Source organism: Salvelinus alpinus, chromosome 20, assembly GCF_045679555.1.
Source record: "Salvelinus alpinus chromosome 20, SLU_Salpinus.1, whole genome shotgun sequence".
NCBI lineage: Eukaryota > Metazoa > Chordata > Actinopteri > Salmoniformes > Salmonidae > Salvelinus > Salvelinus alpinus.
The window spans coordinates 15,267,759-15,285,185 of record NC_092105.1 but is presented as its reverse complement, the minus strand read 5'-3'; the positions used below and the strand labels follow the sequence as shown (position 1 = coordinate 15,285,185).

General features: G+C 41.8%; 2 protein-coding genes across 2 annotated transcripts in view; one reads left to right on the top strand and one right to left on the bottom strand.

Moving 5' to 3' along the window:
* slc9a2 (solute carrier family 9 member 2) overlaps nucleotides 1-5,013 on the top strand; it is a 39,545-nt gene extending 34,532 nt beyond the window's left edge. Inside the window, exons 11-13 of the mRNA XM_071354635.1 lie at nucleotides 1,048-1,164; nucleotides 3,297-3,384; nucleotides 3,503-5,013. Coding sequence (XP_071210736.1) covers nucleotides 1,048-1,164; nucleotides 3,297-3,384; nucleotides 3,503-3,933 — 636 coding nt within the window. The 3' untranslated portion in view covers nucleotides 3,934-5,013. The remainder of the gene's footprint in view (nucleotides 1-1,047; nucleotides 1,165-3,296; nucleotides 3,385-3,502) is intronic.
* A 619-nt stretch (nucleotides 5,014-5,632) lies between these two features.
* LOC139546348 (major facilitator superfamily domain-containing protein 9-like) lies at nucleotides 5,633-16,305 on the bottom strand. The gene is made up of 6 exons (XM_071354634.1): nucleotides 16,106-16,305; nucleotides 9,837-9,924; nucleotides 9,318-9,361; nucleotides 8,560-8,689; nucleotides 8,079-8,288; nucleotides 5,633-7,813 (listed from the first exon to the last, which is right to left on the bottom strand). Exons 1-6 carry the CDS (start codon nucleotides 16,190-16,192, stop codon nucleotides 6,933-6,935), a joined length of 1,440 nt encoding a protein of 479 aa, XP_071210735.1. The 5' UTR covers nucleotides 16,193-16,305; the 3' UTR covers nucleotides 5,633-6,932.
* Between the last annotated feature and the right edge of the window lie 1,122 nt (nucleotides 16,306-17,427).

Sequence of the window (17,427 nt, the reverse complement as noted above, 5' to 3'; positions counted from 1 at the left end):
TTAGTGTGTGTGTGTGTGTGTGTGTGTGTGTGTGTGTGTGTGTGTGTGTGTGTGTGTGTGTGTGTGTGTGTGTGTGTGTGTGTCATTAGTGTGTCATTAGTGTGTGTGTCATTAGTGTGTGAGTGTGTGTGTCATTAGTGTGTGTGTCATTAGTGTGTGTGTGTGTGTCATTAGTGTGTGTGTGTGTCATTAGTGTGTGTGTGTGTGTGTGTGTGTGTCATTAGTGTGTGTGCCATTAGTGTGTGTGTCATTAGTGTGTGTGTGTAGTTAGTGTGTGTGTGTAGTTAGTGTGTGTGTCATTAGTGTGTGTGTGTCATTAATGTGTGTGCCATTAGTGTGTGTGTCATTAGTGTGTGTGTGTAGTTAGTGTGTGTGTCATTAGTGTGTGTGTGTAGTTAGTGTGTGTGTCATTAGTGTGTGTGTGTGTCATTAGTTTGTGTGTCATTAGTGTGTGTGCAGTTAGTGTGTGTGTGTCTGTGTCATTAGTGTGTTTGTCATTAGTGTGTACCATTAGTGTATGTGTCATTAGTGTGTTTGTCATTAGTGTGTGTGTCATTAGTGTGTGTGTCATTTGTGTGTGTGTCATTAGTGTGTGTGTCATTAGTGTGTGTACCATTAGTCTGTGTGTCATTAGTGTGTTTGTCATTAGTGTGTGTGTCGTTAGTGTGTGTCATTAGTGTGTGTGTCGTTAGTGTGTTTGTCATTAGTGTGTGTACCATTAGTGTGTGTGTCATTTGTGTTTTTGTCATTAGTGTGTGTGTCGTTAGTGTGTGTGTCATTAGCGTGTGTGTAGTTAGTGTGTTTGTCATTAGTGTGTGTGTCATTAGGAGATTAAAGCAGGGTGGTACAGATAGAGCTACTGTATGTAGAAACCCCATGTTAGATTGGGCGTGTTTCCTTCAATATGTTGGCCTCTGCTGCATGATGGCGTTGTATCCGATTTTCTATGCAGTGTGTGTTTTATGTAATGTGTTGTGTGTTATAGTGCGTGTTATCAGACGGTGGGTGTGTCTTATGTATTGTATGTTTCTCTGTGTGTTTTTCCAGACCACGGCGTACACCACCAAGCACTCCCTGCCCAACGACAGCCGGACAAAAGAGATCCTGATCCGACGGCACACCAGCATCCGACGCAGCCTCCGACCCGGCAGCTTAAACGGACCGGTGCGGAACACACGGACTTACAGTACCAGTCAAAAGTTTGGACGCACCTACTCATTCAAGGCTTTTTCTTTATTTGTACTATTTTCTACATTGTAGAATAATAGTGAAGACATCACAACGATGTAATAACACAAATGGAATCACGTAGTAACCATAAAAGTGTTAAACAAATAAAAATATATTTGAGATTTGAGATTCTTCAAAATAGCCACCCTTTGCCTTGATGACAGCTTTGCACACTCTTGGCATTCTCTCAACCAGCTTCAGCTGGAATGCTTTTCCAACAGTCTTGAAGGAGTTCCCACATATTCTGAGCACTTTTTGGATGCTTTTCCTTCACTCTGCGGTCCAACTCATCCCAAACCATCTCAATTGGGTTGAAGTCAGGTGATTGTGGAGGCCAGGTCATCTGATGCATTACTCCATCACTCTCCTTCTTGGTCAAATAGCCCTTATACAGCCTGGAGGTGTGTTGGGTCATTGTCCTGTTCTTCTTCTTCTTATTGGTGTCCTTTAGTAGTGGTTTCTTTGCAGCAATTCGACCATGAAGGCCTGATTCACGCAGTCTCCTCTGAACAGTTGATGTTGAGATGTGTCTGTTACTTGATCTCTGTGCTGCAATTTCTGATGCTGGTAACTCGAATGAACATATCCTCTGCAGCAGAGGTAACTCTGGGTCTTTCTTTCCTGTGGCGCTCCTCATGAGAGACAGTTTCATCATATCACTTGATGGTTTTTGCGACTGAACTTGAAGAAACGTTCAAATTTCTTGAAATTCTCCGGGTTGACTGACCATGTCTTAAAGTAATGATGGACTGTCGTTTCTCTTTGCTTATTGTCAGGACCCGGTGCGAGAAACAGTCACTTAATAATTGGCAGAACCCAGAAGATGAGGCAGACACAGCAGTACTAGAGATGGTGGTTTAATGAAAAATGGATATCCTCCAAAATACAACAAAAAATCCACAAAGTGGTAAAAAACAGCAGGGAAAAACAAACCTCAAAAGACTACTCAAATACTAAACAAGAACAAAACCAGAGAACCTCTGGAAAATCCAACAAGAGAAAAGTCTATATAAAACAAGGCTTGGGCTGGGGCTGGGTGCTAACTTACAAACACTGAGCAAGGAACTAAGGAACACACAGGGTTTAAATACTAACAAGGGAATGACTTACAGGTGCAAACAATAATTGGAGCAAGAAAAACAAAAGGTACAAAAAAGGTGCAAGGGGGACATCTAGTGAACAAAACCTAAACAGTCCTGGCCAAAACCTGACACTTATTTGAGCTTTTCTTGCCATAATATGGAGTTGGTCTTTTACCAAATAGGGCCATCTTCTGTATACCACCCCTACCTTGTCACAACACAACTGATTGGCTCAAATGCATTAAGAATTATAGAAATTGCACAAATAAACTTTTAACTAGGCACATCTGTTAATTAAAATGCATTCCAGGTGACTACCTCATGAAGCTGGTTGAGAGAATGCCAAGCGTGTGCAAAGCTGTCATCAAGGCAAAGGGTGGCTACTTGAAGAATCTCAAATATAAAATATATTTTGATTTGTTTAACACTTTTTTCATACAACAGGATTCCATATGTGTTATTTCATAGTTTTGAAGTCTTCACTATTCTACAATGTAGAAAATAGTAAAAATAAAGAATAACCGTTGAATGAGTGGGTGTGTCCACATGTTTGACTGTTACTCTACATTAGGAACATATATTAACCTAAATCATTTACTAGTAATGTTAGAATAGATAGTAATCTAAATATTTTAGTAGTAATTTTAGAATAGATATTAATCTAAATATTTTAGTATTAATGTTAGAATAGATATTAATCTAAATATTTTAGTATTAATGTTAGAATAGATATTAATCAAAATATTTTAGTATTAATGTTAGAATAGATATTCATCTAAATATTTTAGTATTAATGTTAGAATAGATATTCATCTAAATATTTTAGTATTAATGTTAGTAATGCAGGTCTAGTCTGTGTACAGCATTTCATGATTTGATAAAAACAAAATGTTACAGGAAAACCCTTTGTTGTGATCAAAGTGTACAACCGCTTATCTCTCTCTTTATTCCCCGCTCACCTCCTCCCTTTTCTCTTTCTCTCAGAATGAGGCCAAATCCCAGAAGTACTTTTCTCTCCCTCCAGGGAAGAGTCTGGACTCAAAGTTCCCTCCTCAGAGACTGAGGCATACAGGTGATGCTCAAAATAAAGTGTGTGTGTGTCACTCTATAATCTCTACAATATTTAGGCTCTTTGCACTTCAATGCTTGTATCCTAAACTAAATTGACAATGTCTCTTTCTTTCACTCAGGTAATGATGATGATGAGACCATGTCGGAGGTGGATTACCCATTAGCCCGCTCCAGGTTTAACCAGCCCAGTCGCTCCTCATCCCGAGCAATGCTGCCCCTACGCAGGCTGAACACACTGACAGAGGTGCCCTCTAGCTCTGTAGTAGACCTGGTGGATGAGAGGAGTGGAGGAAGAGGTGCCTGGGGGCGTGGCATGTCCCGACTAAACTACTCCTCCAGTGACTCCCGGATACCCGTCCCTCGCCACGACCCCTCCAACGGCCCTGATAATGGCTCCTCAGGTGACCATGGCAGCGGTGACCACAGGCCAGAGGGGGAGCAGCAGCCCTTGTCCCCGACCCCAGCCTGGGCTGCAGAGCCTGGTGACCGTGACGACAGCGGAACGCAGAAACCCCTGCTCAGGCCACAGTGGAAGACTCGGAAACCCTAGAACCCCTGAGGACTAATCAGCTGTCAGGAAAGTAGCAGGAGGGCTGCTATAGGCTGTCTTGGGTTCTAATCTACAACGACTCCAGAATCTCAGAACTGTGAAGTGTCAAATACCACAAGATTAAAATGCCCTACAAGCCAAGGGGAATGGATAATTGGATTGTCTACAGTGATTCTCAACTGGGAGTTTTTTAATGGGTCAGTGTAAAAATCTTTTTTTTTAAATACCCTAGTCTGAACTTAAACAACTAAAACCAGGTAGAAAGTGTGTAGAATTGATAATGAACCTATATTTTTATTATAATTTAACCTCTGAACTATTTTTCTTTAAAACAGTGTTCCATATTGAGTTACTAGCAGATTTGGTTGCTTTTGAGATCTTAAACCAGTGAGCATAACATTCTTCATCAAGAATATGTGCAAAATGTAATTATTGACAATGAAAAAAGTGGGACTGTTGTTCCCTTGTCATATAATTTTCACATTTACTATCAATATAGTATTAAAAATAGTTTTCCAGATTGCATTTTTCCCCCCAAAATTTTTGTGATGCCAATATTGGATCGTGACTGAGACAACCTGGTTCAATTTGGGTCCCGAGGCAAAAGCAGTTAAGAACCACTGGTCTACAACCAACCACTCTCTGAAGAACAAAGACTCTTACAACACATCACTCTAAATAAGATATCAAGTAAAACAATTCAAAAAGACTCATCTTCACTATTAGACTCACAGAGATCCTATTAAATTAATAGAGATTCTATTTGTCATTCTACATTATGTTTATGTGTACACATGCTTGTACTATACCAGGAAGACATTTGATTTACTTTCACCCCTGGTTTTACCTGCAAGATTTCAATGACATTCTTTAGTAGATTTTAATACATTGGTATATCTCTATGCAAGTGAAGACACTTTCAGGAAAGACACTTCTTATCTTCTAGCTTTTCAGTTTTTTTGTTTCTCCTTGTGTCTGATATTCAGACCAGTAATATCTTAACAGGGTCTTCATGAACACTGCTCTGACTATCTGTGTTACTTTAGTTAAGTAATAAAATCTTGATGTATAATGTTGAAATGACACCTTATTTCTTGAGAAAATAGTAGTTCAAGTTGCTGTATCGCAGAGATGGATCAGTGTTTAAAGTCTGACGCTAAGCTCATGAAAAACTCTGAAAACACTACTGGTAAACCGGGAGCAACGAGTTGTGTGCATTCACGTGCTTTGAGCTCTTTAAGAAAGCTGATTGGCTAATGGCAAACAGGCTGCTACAACTATAAACGACAAGTACAGCTATTGCTTGTAATCAAGTTATAGTGTTAAAAAAATATATATAAATAGATTTGGTTTATTGTATCTTTTTGGGTTGTATTAACTGCTGAAAATGCTATCGAGGTAATTTCCTTAGTAGGTGACGTCAGAGTTCAACATGTTGGAGAAGTCGGAGCTCAGGGATGTTAGACGAGTTTGACACTAGTAATTACTAGTTGGAGGGGTGTTCAAGTGGATTATCTCCAGTCATATGCTCATATTTATGAAATCATGAGATGTCATGAACTCAGCATTAGCAACAGAGCTAAAAACACCTTGTAGGAGAAAGAAATCTCACACAAACTATCAGTCATCCATCATCAAATCGAAAAAAAATTTAACTGAAGTTATGGAACTGACATTTACATTCAAGAACATTCACATGTTTAGGAATATACTTATTTTATTGTCAAATGGTATGATCTTTACTTCCTTTATATGAATCATTCAGTACAATAATTGTCTTCATAACATTCAGTAGCATTTGGGTCAGTGTAAGGGCAACTCCATTCAAAATAAGATAATTCATATCAAAATAATAATTAACAGTACATTTATGAATTGTAATAAACTCAATAAGGGAAAATAATATAAAATTAAAATACATGATATATTTTTATAAAAGTAAACATTTCCTTTGAAAAGGCCCTGAAACCGTAGTGGTTAAAAGGAAGTAGGATGACGTTACCCACAGACACCGACCTAAGATCCTTGGAAAGTGTGTTTTACTTCCCCACACATGGTTAGGGTTAGGATTTAGGAAGGGTAAATGAATCCTAGATATGTGTCTGTGGACAACCAGTACTCAAGCTCAGTTAAAGTTCTGATCCGTTTCCCCAGTGTGTACTAGATCACTCACCCAAAAGGATTCAAAAGCACTGGATTGGTGTGGCTGTATTCACACTAATCCAAATATGTTCAACCCTTAAGGGACGGTGACGGAGTGCACACTTTTGTGAGAAGAGAGAGAAAATAGAATGTGGCGCCAGAGGAGGAAAGAGGAGCCCCTTCACCTGCTGTCCACCCTCATAAGATAGGTCAGAAACAGAGCATTTGGGGAAATTAGCATTTTCAGTACCAATACTTTCCTGGACAATTTGTAGTGGTTATTAAGGAAGAGCAGGATTACATTAGAGTAACATTAGACTTATATGTTGTTGCTTTTAATTGAATTAGTGCCTCTCACTAGAGACATAAACATTTGAATATTTCTAGGTTATAAGAACCTAATGAGCCACTGACATGCTGTTGACCTACGCTAAGCTAACTTAGCATGGACAACTTCCCATGACTTTTACAGAGGGTTGCTGGCTTTGTTCACGGTCGCCTTGGCAACACTGAACATTTTGCATTCGCCTGTGTTTGGGGGACTGAAGTGGGGAATAGCCATGCTGATGATGACCCGGTCTGTTTGGGGGACTGAAAGGGGGGGGAAGAGCGATGCCGATGATGACCTGGGTCCTATCGGTGCTGTGATGTCATCACATCGAGACCCAACCAACAGAGCTGGAGTTGTGGCTCTGTCATCGACAGCTAAAAAAACAAACAATGAAACAACACCCAGCTGACACGTCAACAAAAACCAACCCCAACAGTTCTGCATCAGTTCTGTCTCCAGTGCTGTGGTAGTTTTCATCTCACTCCCTCTCTCATTCATTCCCTCTCTCACTGTGTGTGACTTAGAGTTATGCCTCTTTCCTCTTGCCCCTCCCGTCCCATTTTGGCACCCTGACCAGCAGCAGGACGACAGCCGCTAACGCCAACCCTACCCCCAGAATCGGGGGCCCACAGGGACTAAACTCCTGGGCCAGCCCCGAGAGCAGGGGGGCGAGCACGCGCCCCACCGCGGTCACTGACTGCCCCGCCCCGATGAGTGTGCCGCTGGCGTGAGTGCCCCCTTTCTGCAGTACCAGGTCAGTGATGCAGGTGCGTCCGATGGTTGTAGAGATGGCGATGAAAGTGGAACTTAACAACACGTGCCAGACACTGGGCGCTGCGGCGTAGAGCAGGATCAGGCAACACGTGACGACCGAAGAGTGTAGCAACAGTGCCGACATTTTGTTACTGTACAGTTTAGTGATGGGTCCCACCAAGAACCCGGCTAGGGCCCCCAGGGTAGAGCTGTAGCTGATTAGATAACCTGTGGCCTTGGGCTTCAGCATGAAGCGCTCCTCCATGGCCAGGGAGAAGTTACTGTAGTACAGCATTATGGCCATGGCCATGAGCAGACGCACCAGGAACAGGTCCCACATGTCCGAGGAGGCCACACTGCTAATCTTGGAGCCCACCGAAGAGAGCTGACGCCAGGCAGAAGGGAGCAGGGACTCCTCCCCCCAGTCCAGGTCCCAGCTCCAGCTCCTCTGGTTCTTCTCTGGAGCCACCGATCCCGTGACCGCTGCCGCCGACGCTGTAGTTTGGTTGTTGCTGTTGCCTTGGGAGCAGTTTTGCTGTGTTGAGGTGAAGTGGTTGTCGTTGTCGTGGCAGCTGGCATTGCTAGCGCTGCTGTCGGAGTTAGCATCGGTGCGTAGGGTTAGTGCATCGCTCCAGGGAAGCAGCCAAACTAGACCTGGATGGAACACAACAAACACAAGGTTAGACAGCACACATCCCATCCTTTCACATCCACAAAGTGGCTAGAGTTAAGGTGTGATTTAGAATTGGTTGGAATTGGGAATACCAACATAAGTGCCTTGCACACCCTTTGCCTACTCTCCTGCTCCTCCCCTCTCTCTCCTTGCCTCTCCTTCCCTGCCCCATCTCCTGTCCTCATCCTCACCCCCAGCTATCTGTGTTGAGGAGGAAGATGGCGGCGCAGGAGAACCCCCACCTACCTGCGTTGAGGAGGAAGATGGCGGCACAGGTGAAGGATGAGATGTAGAAGCCTCCCTCATGTTCAGTGAGGTAGCCCCCCACCACGGGTCCCAAGATGAAGCCCATGCTGGAGGCCACGTTGAAGTGTCCCATCACTAGGGGGCGCTCCACCTCAGACACCAGATCAGACAGCAGGGCCCGGCAGATGGACAGGGAGTGCTTGAACAGCCCTGGAGGACAGAGCGAGAGGGAGCGGACACATGACAGAGAAGTTGTTTTTATGTTTGTGTGTAACAGAATGTTAATGATCAATTCTGTTTTTACTGACAGTCACGGTGCATATAAAACATCAAAGCATTTTTTTGTTTTTACATACCTGAACGATTCAGACTCAGATAAATGGTAGAGGTATTTCGAGGCTAAAGCCTCTGAAGTAAGAAGTCTCCTCCCTGACTCACCTAATTGTTTCTACCTCCCCCTCTCTCCCCCAGTCTGACTCACCCACAGGGATCCTAGCCAGGAGAAACAGGGCGATGCTGGTGGACATCCCCAGCAAGCAGTAGCCCAGAGCACTCAGCAGCAGACACATCAGCATAGAGTACCGCCTCCCGACCACGTCACTCCAGCTGCCCTGCCGATCACAACCACAATCATCACACACGGTATAATGAAATCAATTGAATTTGCTGTATACTGGATGTGGCCTGTGGGGATTACCACAGGGACCTGGCTGTTCCCTTCCTCCCTCCTTTCTCCCTCCATCAACCCATCCCTCCCTCCCTGTCTGTTCACTGGGGCCACAAACGATTCCTTCTCCTCCTTTAATTCGTCTCATGACCCCTGAGATTTAAACCAATTTCAGGAGACTGTGGGGGAAGGGGAAGTGCCTCTCACGACTCTACTCTGAGAACCTCTGTCTCTCTTCAGAGGAGACCTCTCTCAGCATACAGTATCAACCTTGTTAAGAGATGTAGATGTGTGGATGTTAATGGAGTGTTAATGGTTAGTGCATGGTGGAGCATCCAACTCCAGGTCACTGCTGACGTCCTATCAGAACCTCAGATGTTGACATTGTTGTGGAGACCAAAGGACACAAACACCATGTCAGGTGAGGTCTTAAGGTAGTGTGTGTGTGTGTGTGTATGTGTGTGTGTGTGTGTGACTGCTCTATGCTGTCATACCAGAAACACACTGGCGTTCAACAAGACATACAGTACCACAATACTACTGTCTGTCTTCAGAACACCGTCAGTACTTACAACTATAGTGCTGGAGAAGAGTTGTAGGATCCCATATGTGGAGCCTGAAACATAAACCATTGCATTAGGTACAGATTATGACCCATTCTGAATGTTGAACTGTTGTTAATAGACCAATGCTAACAGTGGTGAGCCGCTAGCCGCTAGAGATATTTATGATTACAGCTTGCCTATGATGTAAGCCGCTGTAGCACTTTGCATAAGCTATCAGACCCTGTGAACTCAATCAGTGCTCACAGTGATATGAAAGGAGTAAGTATATCAGCTGGTGATTTCACACGCAGAGAGAAAGCTTATTTAGCAGAAAAAGACAATTCCTTCATCTGTTGTCCTCACAGGTCCCTATCCATTTGTTTCATACAATATTTCATGCAATAAAAGTATTTTTTTTTATTTCCCAGGTTGGCCAGCTACAGCTAAATTATACCGCCACTTCTGATGTATAAAAACATATAAAAAACTATGACACTGATGTGAACTCCTGTTTTTCCTGTTATTATATCTTCATCATCTTCATACCTACTAAACCTGCCACGGTGGGGCTGGCCCCCAGTGCCTTGACATGGTGACTCAGCAGGGGAATGATCATGCTCACCGCAAACAGGTCCTGTTGAGGAGACAGAGACAGAAGAGAGTGTGTGAGAGAGAGAGGGAGAGAGAGAGAGAGTATAGACTGAGTGACTGCAGCAGGTGTTCTTTTAGTTCAAACACTGTTGAGCTACAGTAACGACACTGTCATAGACAACACATAAACAACAACCACAACAAACACCCAGGAAGAAGTTTGTAGTGGGGAAATGTAAGGTGAATTAAGTTCTCATTCAGTTTAGAGTGATTAACACAATGCTTCGTGTATTTTAGTTTTCCCTTTCTGTAACACACATGATTTCCAGTGATCTATTTGTGACACTTGTTTGTGTGCTGGTTGACGGTCACTAGACTTGTCACTGACTGCTATAGGTTGTTCTCATTTCCTTTGATAGTAATTGACGCCAGAGCTACTGAAGGTACAAGGACTGAGGACAAACGGATTATTATTGTACTGATGACATTGTGAACACTGTGATTCTGTAGCAGGTGGAAAAATCACTGTCTTTTGACTTCTTCCAAGCCTCTCGGGGTGATGTTTAGAGAACATTTGGTACTGTCTGATCAGTCCTTGTACCTTCAGTCTAGTGACCTTCAACCAGTACATAAATAAGTGTCAAAAATCGAAGGTTATTATAGTAAACGAAAACTGAAATGAAAAATAATCATCCAAAAACGATTTAACGATAAAAAAACGATAAAATAATTAACAAACCCGTTTGAAAAACTAAAACTATACTGAAACTATTATCTTTGACTGCAAAACGAACTAAATTAAAACCATCATGAATTATGTTCAGTTTTAGCTTTTGGGGGCAGAATTCAAATTAAGTTTTCAAGCTTTTTTTTCTGATGGGATTTTCAAGCTTCTGAATGTGGCGGGTCACATTGAGATTGACTTTATAATTTAAAGGTAGACTCAGTGACAACGTCATGGTAAAGTGGTAAAACTAAAGCAGCCAAGTCAGACACTACTATGGTTTTCCAACAGCAAAGGTTCAGATCAACATGGCAGTGTGCCATTGTTTTATACAAGGTTTTCTTTATAATGTCGAAGTAAACATGTATCTGACACTTATATCACACAATCACAAACTGAAATCATAATATCATAGTATGGGTGTACACATTGTACAATCAATTAGTGAGACCCTTATGATTGGTTGACAATAAAGCCTCCCACAATGGTGAAGAGTTGATGTTGGTGAAGAGCAACTGCTGAAAACTTGCAGTTGACTGCAGTGAAAACTTCATGACCTTTGATCACATAATTTAAAAAAAGGTTAATGCAGTCTGTTGGCGGTTTCAAGACGATCGCTTCTGTGAAGTCGGGTCACCGCCTTTGTATGGGGATAACAATTGTCTGACTTGCGCCTACATGTCTGACCTGCATGAACATTACAAAACTCATGTGATGTACACACATACTGTATATGTTCAGTTTGCTAATGTGGGGTATGGTGGTTGGAGACATGTTAATGTCAACATTATAAACAATGGCAACACTGCAGTCGGTTGCTTTTGCCTTACCTTTTATGCCCAGAATGTAACACACTTTGAAAGGTAGTGACCCGAATTGAGATGAGCACTATGCAAGAATTTGCTCTCACACAGTAAAAGAGTATCTGCACATGTGCACAGGGGCGCTTCACCCTACTACAACGTGGTAGTTACTGGATCAAAACAGCAGAGAAGTTCAGCCTCGCGCTCCTGGCTGTTGCAGAAATTGACCCACTACTACTGTTTACTTTGTGCATCTATGTCATCACGCTACGTCTACCTTTAAACCTAATCTATGATATGACACATCACATTATGCATTATTGCCCCACAGTGGCAAGAAGTGCCAAAAAACACAAAAAATAAACTACACCTTCTTTCTGTCCCTAAAACTAAAACTAAATAATATAAAAATTAAACAACAAATGTTTTGATATAACTTAAAATAAATAAAAAACGAGTAAACTAGATCTTAAACTAACTGAATTTCTAATAAAAATCTTAAAACTAATAGAAATATAAATGAATATAAAAACCAAAACCGATAATAACCTTGGTGATTAGATATAAAAGGCATGTCTCCACGAGGCCAGTTAGACATTGTCCATGCTTCTGTTCTGGAGGTGTCTCCCTGAATTCTTCTATTAAAACAGAGAGATTTTGATTTACTTTATCAATGACTGCTTTTTTTTTACACAGGTGAACGACAACTGACCGCTGAAGTCACACAAGCCTTTACTCTATAACAATGGCACCATCAAAACATTTTCTAAACAAAATTGGACTATGGAAGTTGTTTTACTGCGAAAGAGAAGAGTAGCATCAGAGTATCGTGATCATCAGAGGTTGACCTATCAATAGCCAATGAAAACACAGTCAAATGAAGGGTTAAAATACTCTGCCCTGACAAATCACCCTTTCTAACATGCAGCATGCATCAAAGTTACGTTACCATCTGCTTTAAATGTTCAAACAGATTATAAAGTGTGGGGTTCACAAACGCTGCAATTTACATTCAGCACGGTCACGAGGCACTAGAGCAGCGATCATCAACTTGATTCTGCCGCGGGACGATTTTTCTTGAGCGGATGGTCAGAGTGCCGGAACATAATTACAAATAATTTGTAGACTGCAAAATGACCGCAAGAAGCACAAACAGATATAATATTTGACTGAAACGTGATAATTTCAAACCTTGCTTACATTTGTATATGATCACGTGTTGCTCTATTAGCTGATTTCTTGGTGTTTACAGTCTTTTATGTCCAACAATAAAACAGATGTTTTTTTTTACTGCTAGACAAACCACCATTGTTGTTAGCCATAGATTCTGCTCTGTGGAAGGGGGTTAGAGAGATGAACTAGGGACCTAAAGGTACAGCTAATCCAGCCTGATGTTTTGTGAGTTTAGCCTACAACAGAGAGAGCTCAGGGCCTGAGGAGAGAAATAGACACTCTCCCACCCTGTTCATCTGTATTTGTGAGGCCGTCTCCAGAGAAGCTCTTGCCAGAGACTTGATTGAAGTCACGCTGTAGCTCCTGCTATGTCACAGCCCTACCTATTAAACGGACTGTTTAATTCTCCCTCCGTTAAACTAACTCTGCATTCAAACTGGGACCAAACGTACAGTGTGTGGGAGTTAGTGCATGTGTGAGAGAGACAGAGACAGAGACAGAGACAGAGACAGAGACAGAGACAGAGACAGAGACAGAGATAGAGAGACAGAGACAGAGACAGAGAGAGAGACAGAGATAGAGAGACAGAGACAGAGACAGAGACAGAGAGAGTGGATCAGAGCTCCCACAAGGGAGTAGGCTTTGGGTGAGAATGTTCTTGAGAGACTCTGTAGCATTCACTTCTATACGTATTATCTGGATAGCATTACACATAAAACCTTTATCATACTGTCTTTAAACGCATCTGTATCGCTCCAATTCTGTGAGTTTACAGTAAGTGTGTGTCCAATCCACATAAGATTCAATAAACCTGACGTCAGCCTAATCCTGTACCACAGGATATTCATTAATATTCTATTTAAACAATAAGGCCTGAGGAGGTGTGGGCTGTTCTTACACACAACGTAACGTAGAGGGCCTGGATACAGCCTTTAGCCATGGTATATTGGCCATAAACCACAAAACTTCCAAGGTGCCTTATTGCTATTATAAACTGAATACCAACGTAACTAGACTAGTAAATAGTCATTTTTTGTCATGCCTGTGGTTTCAGCCAATCAGCATTCAGGGCTCGAACCACCCGGTTTATCATATGTTTTATGGAGTCTGATGTTCTTGTGAAGACCCTGATCTTCTCAGAATAACAAGTCCTTCAGAGCAAAACACAGATTTCCAAGGACTGGATTCTGCTGGACAGGATTTTTTGACAGTGCTGTGATGGGTTCTCAACCCGTCTCTTATGACTAGCTGGATCAGCATTAGAGTGACTGGCTGCAGAACAATCCATTAATGCATTTTTTGGCAAATGCAGGCACAATGTTTAATACATTTGATGTATGTTGTGGTAGCCTGCAGGCCAGGGTCTCAAATTTCATATACAGTGGGGAAAAAAAGTATTTAGTCAGCCACCAATTGTGCAAGTTCTCCCACTTAAAAAGATGAGAGAGGCCTGTAATTTTCATCATAGGTACACTTCAACTATGACAGACAAAATTAGAAAAGAAATCCAGAAAATCACATTGTAGGATTTTTTATGAATTTATTTGCAAATTATGGTGGAAAATAAGTACTGGTAAGACTGAATCTGCAATAGGTAAGCAGCTTGGTTTGAAGAAATCAACTGTGGGAGCAATTATTAGGAAATGGAAGACATACAAGACCACTGATAATCTCCCTCGATCTGGGGCTCCACGCAAGATCTCACCCGTGGGGTCAAAATGATCACAAGAACGGTGAGCAAAAATCCCAGAACCACACGGGGGGACCTAGTGAATGACCTGCAGATAGCTGGGACCAAAGTAACAAAGCCTACCATCAGTAACACACTACGCCGCCAGGGACTCAAATCCTGCAGTGCCAGACGTGTCCCCCTGCTTAAGCCAGTACATGTCCAGGCCCGTCTGAAGTTTGCTAGAGAACATTTGGATGATCCAGAAGAAGATTGGGAGAATGTCATATGGTCAGATGAAACCAAAATAGAACTTTTTGGTAAAAACTCAACTCATCGTGTTTGGAGGACAAAGAATGATGAGTTGCATCCAAAGAACGCCATATCTACTGTGAAGCATGGGGGTGGAAACATCATGCTTTGGGGCTGTTTTGCTGCAAAGGGACTGATCCGTGTAAAGGAAAGAATGAATGGGGCCATGTATCGTGAGATTTTGAGTGAAAACCTCCTTCCATCAGCAAGGGCATTGAAGATGAAACGTGGCTGGGTCTTTCAGCATGACAATGATCCCAAACACACCGCCCGGGCAACGAAGGAGTGGCTTCGTAAGAAGCATTTCAAGGTCCTGGAGTGGCCTAGCCAGTCTCCAGATCTCAACCCCATAGAAAATCTTTGGAGGGAGTTGAAAGTCTGTGTTGCCCAGCAACAGCCCCAAAACATCACTGCTCTAGAGGAGATCTGCATGGAGGAATGGGCCAAAATACCAGCAACAGTGTGTGAAAACCTTGTGAAGACTTACAGAAAACGTTTGACCTCTGTCATTGCCAACAAAGGGTATATAACAAAGTATTGAGATAAACTTTTGTTATTGACCAAATACTTATTTTCCACCATAATTTGCAAATAAATTCATTAAAAATCCTACAATGTGATTTTGTCTGTCATAGTTGAAGTGTACTACCTATGATGAAAATTACAGGCCTCTCTCATCTTTTTAAGTGGGAGAACTTGCACAATTGGTGGCTGACTAAATACTTTTTTGCCCCACTGTATGATGGAACCGCCTAAACCAGAATCAATATTTTACATAGCATAACAGCCCCTAATGTCATGAAATAGCCCCTGTAAAGTTGATAAAAGACAACAGTTAAAAAAACTGATGTCATCAGTAAGCATTTGCCTCAACTATCAGGTTCAATGTCCAATGTGAGCACTGCTCTCTAACTCTCTCTGTCTCTCTCTCTCTCTCTCTCTATCTATCTCTCTCTCTCTCTCTCTCTCTCTCTCAGTCTCTCTCTCTCTCTCTCTCTCTCTCTCTCTCTCTCTCTCTCTCTCTCTCTCTCTCTCTCTCTCTCTCTCTCTCTCTATCTATCTCACTCTCTCGCTCTGTCTCTCACTCTCTCTATTCCTTTTAGGAAAGTTATTTAAGATACACTGTTGCTAAAACTCTAATAGTTTGTCTAATTTCAGTTTATGTGACAAAAATAATATATCGTGTAGATAATCATTTTACCATCTAAACTGCTGTGAAATATATTTTCCATAACCAAATATATTGTATTTTCAGCTGTTTGAAGCTGCTGTACAAAACTGAAAGTAAAAGATGCAAAAACTAAAGTTAAGAACGGGAAGCATAGAAAAAATGCACACACATATAACCGATCTAACGATTCTTAGACTTGCTTTCAATAGCAATTACATATTTATAACTCTATTACTTTATTATATTATATTCATAACTTTATTTCTATGTGAATTGGGTCGGGTCGCCCAAAAACTTACGTATTTAAAGCGTGACTTCAATACTTTCGTGTTCAAATGTAGCCTTCAAAAAAGGTTACAATGTTGCACTTACCATGAACCCCACCACATAGATACATTGTATAATCCGTGTTCGTCTCCTTGGTATTTGATTTAATATGCTACATTTTGCGTTATTCATTCTCCCGCAATGACAGCACGCTACGAGTCGATGCGGAAGCGCTCACTGTCATCTACAGTGCCGATCAACCATAACAAAGAACACCCTGCACTCTCGCGAATATTCGCTCTCTTTAGGGGTGTTCGTGTTCAATTTAACTTCCAACCACCTCAATTCTCAGTTAAATTTTGAGGATGTACCGATATTGTCATATTTGGCAGAAAATAGCGTACATTTAATCAAAGTGGATTAATTGAAGCGTCATGTGGATGATTGACCTGCTGGGGTCTAGTCTCGTCCCATTTGGCGCGAGAGATCTACCAGGTGGTATCGACCTGATGTCAGACAGTAAGCCAAGCGCTGTATTTAATATCTGTCAGTCGTCCTAATACAGTAACTCCCTCAGCAAGACTCTCAGCTGGACTCTATGCTAGTATGCATACATTCTGTGTGTCTTGCTATGACTGCGTAAACGTGTCTGCAGTTATTAAATCGTTACTTAAATAGTTAGTGTGAAAGTAACGTGTGTCACGGCTGAGGGAGATGGCAGGCGCGGGACAACAGTCTTTCATGTGAAGTCGGGTGTATTATTTACAGCCCGGTGTTCAGTGTTCAGCGGGCGACTTGAATACAAATAGATCCAGAATATTAAGCATAAACCAGAATAAACTTTTCTAGTAAACACTATTCTCAGTGTACTACAGCTATTTATCTTTGAGCTGCTGGTTGCTTCTAGTCCACCTACTGGACGTGGCTGGAACATTAAATGCTTCCCATTGTCACGACGCATTCCACTTTTCTAGCGTGTCCTGAATCGCATCGATGTGCTTGCAGTCTTATCACTGGCACGTCTCACACTGTTATAGCAGATAGATGAGGCCATTCCTTTACTCACTTTCCTCCTCTTCAGGCCCAGAGGTTGAGTTCTCCAGGTTATGGGGTATTGTGATGTCATTATGGGGTATTGTGATGTCATTATGGGGTATTGTGATGTCATTATCGGGTATTGTGTGTAGATTGGTGAGTAAAAAAAACTGTTTAATCAATTTTAGAATAAGGCTGTAACGTAACAAAATGTGGAAAAAGTCGAGGGGTATGAAGACTTTTGGAAGGCACTGTATAGCCCTATATAGATGTCCTAGACTACCTCTTTCAGGTAATACATTTAATGCAGTATTAGCCTTATATTTAGATAATTAATTATGGGCTATGCATAATAAGCTTCTAACTTATATCATCTGTCTCTTGCGCAATAT